The sequence below is a fragment of the Terrapene carolina genome, unplaced genomic scaffold, assembly GCF_002925995.2.
Source record: "Terrapene carolina triunguis isolate 2854851 unplaced genomic scaffold, T_m_triunguis-2.0 Scaffold30998, whole genome shotgun sequence".
Taxonomy (NCBI): domain Eukaryota; kingdom Metazoa; phylum Chordata; order Testudines; family Emydidae; genus Terrapene; species Terrapene triunguis.
In genome coordinates, this window is record NW_020695349.1 from 1 (window position 1) to 8,860 (window position 8,860).

At 68.5% G+C, this 8,860-nt stretch overlaps 1 protein-coding gene across 1 annotated transcript; it reads left to right on the forward strand.

Moving 5' to 3' along the window:
• The first annotated feature begins 27 nt into the window (after window positions 1–27).
• On the forward strand, window positions 28–4,172 carry LOC113405034 (hypermethylated in cancer 1 protein-like). The gene is made up of 2 exons (XM_026662876.2): window positions 28–247; window positions 738–4,172. The coding sequence occupies exon 2, from the start codon at window positions 755–757 to the stop codon at window positions 2,645–2,647; it is 1,893 nt and encodes a 630-aa protein (XP_026518661.1). The 5' UTR covers window positions 28–247; window positions 738–754; the 3' UTR covers window positions 2,648–4,172.
• The last annotated feature ends 4,688 nt before the right edge of the window (window positions 4,173–8,860 follow it).

The following is an 8,860-nucleotide window of genomic DNA, read 5'->3' on the forward strand; positions in this document are numbered from 1 at the left end:
AGCCGCAGGTGGCCTGGCCCCTCCGCCCCCCGCTCAGGTGGGGCTGGGCTCGCAGGCGGCGCTGGAAGCGGAGGCAGTGATGTCACCTTCTCCCAGCGCCGGCAGGGGCTTTGCCCCCTCCCCTCCCCCGCCCGGCCGCGCAGAGAAGCCCCGATATAAGGGGTGGCACAAGGCAGCGCAGCAGCCAGTGCGCAGAGGAGGCGGCGCAGCCCCGGCTCCCCGGCAGGACTCGCCCTCTCCTCCCCAGGTAGCGGCTGGGCCCTGGCAGCCCCGGATCCCGGGGCTGGGGCTTCCCGCTGCGGCCGGCGGCGCGGCCCCTCGCCCCGTCTAAGTGGCGCAGCTCCGAGAGCGCAACGGCCTCGGCTCCCACCCGCAGCCGAGACCCAGCAGCCGGCGGGGAGCCGCGAAGGGCGCAGCGAGGCCGGGCGCTAGCTGGGGCGGCCGCCGACTCGGCGCAGGTCCTGGCGCTGGGAGCCGCCTCCGGCCGCCTCGCTGGCCCTGGGGGCAGGCGCGTGTGGGGCCGGCGGCCCGAGGTCCCCGCTGCTCCGGCTGGGGGCTCCCCGGGGGGCGGCAGGTCGGACGGCGGGGCCCGGCTCCCTCCCCGGGCAGCGCCCGCCGCCGCATTCCAAGGCCCTTGCGCAGCGGGCAGCGGGGCGGGGATGTTTTGCCTAAATTAGGCCGCGCGCTGGGCCGGGCCGGCCGCCAGCCTGGCGCCCCTCACCGTGTGTGTCTTGCAGGTGGCGGGAGGAGCCCCATGCTGGAGGCCATGGAGATGCCGAGCCACTCCAGACAGCTGCTCCTACAGCTCAACACGCAGCGGGCCAAGGGCTTCCTGTGCGACGTGATCATCGTGGTGCAGAACGCGCTGTTCCGCGCGCACAAGAACATCCTGGCGGCGAGCAGCGTCTACCTGAAGTCGCTGGTGGTGCACGACAACCTGCTCAACCTGGACCACGAGATGGTGAGCCCGGGCGTCTTCCGCCTGGTGCTGGACTTCATCTACACCGGCCGCCTGGGCGAGTGCGAGCCGGGCGAGCAGGGCCTGGGCGCCGTGCTGGCGGCCGCCAGCTACCTGCAGGTGCCGGCCCTGGTGGCTCTGTGCAAGAAGAAGCTGAAGCGGACGGGCAAGTACTGCCACCTGCGAGGCGGCTACAGCCCCTACGGCAAGATGGCCAGGGGGCTGCGGGCCGCCACCCCCGTCATCCAGACCTGCTACTCGGCTGGCCCCCGGCCTCTGGACATGCAGCCTGGCGAGCCCCACAGCACCCAGTGCGGGGAGCTCTATGCCTCTGCCTCCCAGGGCACCGCCCTGCACCAGCCTGGGCTCTGCCCACCCGAGAGGCACTGCTCCCCCCCCTGCGGCCTGGACCTCTCCAAAAAGAGCCCCACCAGCCCTTCCTCCCAGCTGCTGCCCACAGACAGACTCCACCCGGGGGACAGCAGGGAGCCCTTGCTGCCCCCCGGGCACGACAGCCCCCCGGGCAGCGCTTCCCTGCTGGCCAACCACAGCTCCGCCTACAAAGACCCTCCCCAGGTGGGCGAAGGTGTGATCCACCCCGCGGAGCGCTTCCGTGGCAGCCCGCCCTGTGCCGAGCCCCTTGCCCGGGCCGAAGGCCGCGACTTCCTGTACCGCTGGATGAAGCACGAGCCCCCGGGCAGCTACCTGGAGGAGTGTGAGGCGGAGAAAGAGCCTGAGCGGGAGGAGAAGGCCGAGTCGCCCCCGCAGTCCCGCTACCCCAGCATCGAGAGCAACGAGCTGGAGAACGACAACAGCACCAGCGAGGACACGGGCAGCAGCGAGGGCCCATCCCCCGGGGGCACCCTGGGCCCCTACTGCAGCCACCTGGCCTACGAGCCCGAGAGCCTGGGGGACAACCTGTACGTGTGCATCCCGTGTGGCAAGGGCTTCCCCAGCTCGGAGCAGCTCAACGCCCACGTGGAGGCCCACACCGAGGAGGAGCTGTACCACAAGGCGGCCTCGGAGCAGGCCGGCCCCTTCCTGGACAAAGGTGGCCAGAGCCTGGGCGACATCATCCGGCCCTACCGCTGCTCCTCCTGCGACAAGGCCTACAAGGACCCGGCCACGCTGCGGCAGCACGAGAAGACGCACTGGCTCACGCGGCCCTACCCCTGCACCATCTGCGGCAAAAAGTTCACGCAGCGCGGCACCATGACGCGGCACATGCGCAGCCACCTGGGCCTCAAGCCCTTCGCCTGCGACGCCTGCGGCATGCGCTTCACCCGGCAGTACCGGCTCACCGAGCACATGCGCATCCACTCGGGCGAGAAGCCCTACGAGTGCCAGGTGTGCGGCGGCAAGTTCGCCCAACAGCGCAACCTCATCAGCCACATGAAGATGCACGTGGCCGGGCCCGACGGCAAGGCCAAGCTGGACTTCCCTGAGAGCGTCTTCGCCATGGCGCGGCTCACGGCTGACCAGCTGGGCCTCAAGCAGGAGAAAGCGGCCGAGCTGCTGTCGCACACCTCACACTTCCTCAGCGACCCCAAGGGCCTGGAGAGCCTGTACCCGCTGGCCCGGTTCACAGCCGAGCACCTGGGGCTGAGCCAGGAGAAGGCGGCTGAGATGCTGGGTCCAGGCCCACTGCTTCATGGCGACCGGACCATAGAGCGCTATTCGCCCACCTAATGGGGTGGCCCGAGACCCCCAGGGTCGCCCACCGCAGCTAGAGCCAAAGAGGCCGCGTGGCTGCCGGGTCTGCAGATCCTGTGGGTCCCTCCTCAGATGGACTCTCTGTAGCATTTGGGGAGTGGGAAATTTTTTCCCTGAAAATGTGCAGTGATGGAGATCTTCCGCCTCCCCCCACTTCATGGGGACAGACCAGACCAGCCGAACAGCGAGGGGAGGCCAAGCCCCTAGCTGGGGGTCCCACCCGAGTGCTGCTGTTGTGGGGCTGGGAGTAATGTGCTGCAGGGGTGGGGCTGTTTACAGCTGGGCTATGGCTTGGTGCAAATAGTAAGGTGATGGGGTGGGGCTGTGATCAAACCCCACTTACTGGCCCCCGGCATCCATCCCCTCTTGCGTCCTGTCAGCTGCTCCCTGGAGGGCTGCCAGGAGCCGTGCCCAGACACAATGCAGTCTGTACCGTGCCCCTGCCTTACCTGGCACAGCCACCACGTGCCCAGCAGGGGCTGGTGCCTCCCAGCACAAGGAAAATGTGAACCTGCCTCCTACCTCAGGAGCCAGTCGCTCCCCTCCCTGGGACTCAAGGAGGGCCATGGCAGTCTTCCCCCCCAAACTCCCTGCTGCAGCTGGACCCAGTACGAGCACAATAACCCAGCTCTAGGCCCATTGCTTAAATCTGCCTGCCCTGCCCCCAGGCCTAGGCTGCCTCTGCTCAGGCCCCCTCGGAGCCCAGCTTCCCAATGGCGCCAGGCCCGGGGGAGCCAAGGGCTCTGCGAGGGACACAGACGTTTGCTGTTGAAGCAACTGCAGCTCCGCTTTGTGCCTCATGAAAATCGGCTTTCGCAGCTGCCTTCAGCTGGGATCCCCCTGGCTTTGCTCACCAGCCTGAACTCCGGCTCGAGAGCGCGGCCCAGCCTGCTGCAAAAGCACTGGGGCCCCTCAGTTGTCCAGGGCTCTCGTGTCCATTGGGCACGGGCTGCACCTCAGCCAGGAGGGGCTGTCAGTGCCTGCAAGCCTGTCCTGCCTGGCTCGACCCCTGGTAGGATGGGTGGTGGGCAGCAGGAACAGATCTTACCCAAGTAGGCTTGTCCCAGCAGCTGGGCGCTGCCTTCCTTTGGAGGAGCAGAACTTCAGCTGCGGCCACCACCCAGCACGGAGCTGCCCGTGGGCACAGCTTTGGCCAGCGGCCGGATCCCTGCTGGGTGTAACGGGAGCAGCAGAAGGGTTTGATCTTCTGAGGCCTCTGCAGGAATCTCTACACCCTGGCCCAGCAAACCCTGCCCAGAGCCTGGGCCTGGCGCCTGCCTCTTGCTGCAGAGCCCTGGTTGGGGCAGCTCCTCTCCCAGCTCTGACTGCAGCTGGGCCTGGCTCCCAAAGACCCTCCTGGGCCCCACCTAGCTGAGCCGAAACCAAAGCAACCACCTGAGGAGGAGGAGACCCAGCCCCTGCACCCTCGCTGTACTCAGGGATGGCCCAGGTGTCCTGCCTGACCCAGGCCAGGCCCAGCTGCCTCACGGGAGAATTCCTACCCTGGGCGATTGCTGAGGAGCCTGGCCCCAGAGACTCCCCCCACCCTTCCCCAATCACTGGTGGGAGAGAGCATGGATCAGGGGCCCAGCTGGCCCTAGACTGAGCCCCTGGGATGCATCCATCCCCCCCCACCCCCCAGTCTCTACTCTGTGGGATCCCAGGTGGGAACCATGCTGCTGTTTCTTGGAGGTCTCTGCTGGGAGGTGGGCTGGAAGCATGAGGACACAGGAGCGGTTTGTTAAACCCCAATTGGGCTTTCCCAGGGGTGGGCTCCCCCTCCTCCCTCCCTCTTCCCTTACTCAGCTGCAGCGGGAGAGCTGCCCCCTCCCATGGCTGGTGTCCAGGCAGAGCAGGGCTCTAGGCCGCAGAGCATGCAGGCAGGGCAGTGAAGCGGGACTGGGTGCTGGGCTGTTCGCCCCGCGCTGTGCTCCTTGTACCAAAGGGCCGTGTCCCTGTGCCAGGGCGTCTTTCCGTCCCCCCAACAGTTCTGGTGGGAGGCCCCCTCTCCTCTGCTCCCCGGAGGCTCAGTCCTGGCCCAGGAGCTTGTGACGAAGACAAAATCTCCCAGTCACGTGCTTTGCTGGCCAGGGAGAGGCAGCAGCTGCCTTGCTGGGCCCCGCTGGGCAGCAGGGCTCTGCCATGCTCTGGCAGGGGTGGGGCTGAGAGCTTTATGCTCAAGCCCGTTGGGGCCAGTGACACTGAGGGGGTGAGCGGTTAGGTCTCTGCCCTGGTGGCCGATGGGGACAGGTGCTGCACTGTGGTGGGTGTTTCTGCTGCATGGTGGAGTACAGCACTGGAGGGGTGACAGGCTCCCCTGTGGGAGAACAGCGCTGGGGGGGGGTGTGACAGGCTCCCCAACCTGAGAGCACACTGAGCTCTGACCCTCGGGCCAGCCGGGCTGCACTGAGCGGGCAGATCCTCCCCGCACTCCTGGGTTAATGGGGCACAAGATCCAGGTGCTGCCATGCCCGGAGCCCTGCCTGGGGCCTTCCTTGCTCTGTCCAGGCAGGGCCACCAGAGCCCTAGGGGCTGGGCCCAGGGCGGGGTCCCATCCCACCCCCATCTGGCCTGCAGGATAATGTGAAGCTCTTTTCCCTGCCTTAGTCTTTTCTCCTTTGCACACCAGGCCGAGGTGGCCACCCCACGGTGCCTGCTCCTGGCCTCCAACCAACTGTGCCTTTAGCCTGACCGGCTGCTTCTCCAAGGGGCCTCGGGTCCAACTGCTCCCAGTGCCAAATGTCCATGCCCAGCTCAGGTGCCTCTGGCTAGCAGAGACTCAGGTCACTGACCCTGCCTCCCCTTTCCAGCTGCGTGGGAACTTGGGCACCCAACGGGCTCCCCGCGCAATGAAGGGCTTGGCTAGGGCCAGGAATCCCAGGCCAGAGTCTGGCCCCGGCTGCCCTGCACCCTTGCAGCCATCAGGGACAAAGCTGCAGCAGCTGCGACCAAAGCATGGGGGGAGGGGACGTATCCAGTGCCTGGATCCAGGTCTCCCTGCCCCCACCCAGTTTGTATATTCTTCTGATTTGTACACGGGCCTTTTGTCCCGTCCTTTTCTATACTCAAGACCAAATGAGCAATAAAGTGACATTAACACGTGAGGTCTCGGCTCCTTCTTTTGGTCTGGATGGGCCCGGCCTGGGGCTGGCAAACTCCGCTCCTTCGGGTCAGACGGGGGAGTGGGCAGCCAGGTGCTGGCCCAGCCTGGGGAAGGTTGAGGATGACGAGGGACGTGGCTCTGGGGCTAGTGGCTGCTCTAAGGCGTGCAGCCTGGGGGAGTTTTCACCCTGACTCTAGGCCCATCCTGGGGCACCAGCGAGGGTCCCTTAGGGGCAGAGGTGCTGCGGTAAAGGGCAGCCCTGGGACTCGAAGCCAGGGCTGTGGTGGGTGTTTCTGCTGCATGGTGGAGTACAGCACTGGAGGGGTGACAGGCTCCCCCCATGGGGAGAACAGCACTGGAGGGGGGGGTGACAGGCTCCCCAGCAGGGAGAAGGGTGTGTGTGTAATGGACTATTCACCGCTGTGGCGCAAGCAGGAATTCTGGGCTGGCTGCAGGATGCTGGGGCAGATGCTCTGCTCTGGGCTGTGCAGGAGGGCAGGCTGGCTGGGCACCATGGTCCCTTGCTGGCCTCTCTGGGGAGCCTCCTGGTCCGGCTGGGAAAGGGGCCCGGCTCCATTCCACCCCCAAACTCGGCAGCGATTCCCAGGGCAGGAGCTGCGCCCGGGCCCAGCTCGGGCTGCAGGCCCCGATTCCCACCCCAGCTGGGAACAGAACAGAACGAGGCAGCCCAGAGAAGCGTTTGGTAGGAAAAACTTATTAAGAAAACATCTTAACAAAGCAACACAACCCCAGCTAAGGGGCGGGGCCCAGGCTCTGCCCAGCCTCTTGGGCACCAGGTGAAGCAAACGACCAGAGCGTCACCCCGGAGCCAAAGGGCAGGGATGGAGCAAAGCCAGCACCCGGCCACGGGGAGCAGCCAGCAGTCGGGGGGGCGGGTCCCCAGAGCGATAGACCGCCGGGAGCCACATCCGAGACTAAAGGGGGAGCCCAGCCCCGTCCCCGTCCCCTTCCCCCTGCGGGACCCGGGACCCGCTGCCCGGCGCCCTTCGCGCCCATCCTGTGCGGGGCTAGGGCAGTTTACCCGCAGCTGGAAGTGCCCCGCGGCGGGAGCAGGAAACCGGGGGAAAGCGCCGCTCCCCGGCCCCCGATAGACTCACCCAGGCATCCGGGACGGGAGCCGGGCTCCGGGGCTCGCTTGGGCGCTCTCCCTCTGCGGGAGTCGGGGCCGGAGGGGAAGGGGCCGCCGGGGAGCCGTGCGCGGACCTGGCGCTGATACTTTCACCTTCCCAACGGGCCCCTCCCAGCCCAGCGGCCCGGAGCCGCCCCCCACCCCGCAGGCAGACGAAGCGGCTTAAATTCCCGCGCCGGGCGGACGCTTAGGAGGCGGGATCCGGGCAGGCCGGTCCCGGAGACAAGCGGGGCTTTTCCTTGCCGCCGCGGGCAGAGGTCCCCGGGCCAGCTCCGTGGGGAGCCGTCCAGGACCCCGCTCCTCCCCCTGCTGCCGGGGCCCGCTCGCCCGGCCCCGCCCGGGGAGCCGAGGGGAGGAGGAAATCAGCTGCTGTCCCTTTAACAGGCGCTGGCGCTGAGCGGAGTTCAGGCCGGGGTCAGTGGGAGTTCGCAGCCCGGGCTTTACCTTTGCGCCTAGCCGTGCGCCGGCGGCACATGCTGCCTCCTGCGCTGCGCCCCGGAGCGGCCGCCGGGCCTGGCACGCAGGGCGCAGCGAGCGCCGAGGGAGGCAGCGCCTTGGCAGCACAGCCCGCGGAGCTGGCATGGGCCGGAGGCGCCGGCTGGCGGCGGGGAGCGCACGGCGGGGACCCAGGGGCTGAGGCTGCTGCTCAGGGGACATGAGAGTCCGCAGAGACCTCGGCTGGCTGGCGGAAGCGACGGAGCCCCCAGGTACCGCGGGCCGGGCCGGGGCGCGCCGGGAGGGCGCCTGTGCCGGGGGCTTCTGCCCGTGCCCCTGGGAGCAGGGCGGGCGCTCACCTGGCCGGGGCTCCCCACTCATCCTGCAGTGCAGCACGGAACCGGGGAAGGGGCGGCCCGGGGGCACGGCTGGGTCCCTCCCGGGATGCGACCGCATAAAGCCGGGCAGGGGGCGCCGGGGGGCTGAGCCGGAGCCGCCCGAGGCAGCGGGCGCTTTGCAGGGAACGGGGAGCGAAGCCCTGGGGCCGGGCCGCTCGCGGGGCGCCTGGCTCCGAGAGCAGAGGAGGAAGGGTCGGTCCCTGCGGGGGGTGGCAAAGCGGCCGGAGGTGCTGCAAGTCGGGTGCTGGGGGCGCTGCCACCCCCCGGCTTGAAGTGGCTCCATCAGAACCAGGGTTACAGTTTGGTTCCCTGGCTCTCAGCACCCCGCTATCCACATGGTTCCAGCGCCCTGCAGGCGCCGCAGCCAGATCCCGGGAGGGGAGTTGAGGGCGAGGTCCCGCGGAGCCAGCGCTGGGCCCCTGCGTGTCCCTGACCCCAGAGCCGGCAGGTCCCCCAGGGGTTCTCGCCCAGGTGGGGGCCGGGCCCTGCCCTCGGTGCTCGCGGCTCCCCGACAAGCCCATGGACGGGAGTCCCGCTGGCGACCAGCAGAGCCGGCCTGGGACTTCCCCACGCGGGTCTGCAGGAGGGGACCGATTCCCGCGGGCAGACAGCGGGTCCCGCCGAGGCTGAGTCGGGCCGGGGCTGCCAGCGGGCGGGGACTGGCCCCTAGGCCGGTCTCTCTTCTCCAGCCCCTTTGCCTCCTCCCCGGGTCCGCTGCAGGCCCAAGGACAGAGGGGCTGGACCCAGGGCTGCGGGGTTGCTGCATTTGAAGTGGTTTCCATCGTGCAGAGGGTTGTGTGGCTCTCAGCGCCCCATGAAACATCCGTCCAGCGCCTCTGCCCAAAGATGCTGTAAAATGGCGAAGTTTGGCTCCCCCGGCGGGTCTCGGCTCCAGCCCGGCCCTTCCCCGCCCGCCCCCGGGCTCGCACTGCCCGAGCCCAGTTGGCCCTGGCGCACCCACAGCTCCTTCGCCTCCCAGGGGAGCCGCCGCCTCGCTCTCCCCGCCACAGCAACTGCGCCAGCCGGGCCCCGCTCGCTGCGGACCCGGCCCGTGTCTAGGGCTCCGGCCATCCCGGCCCAGGCCAGGCCGACCCGGCTAGCAG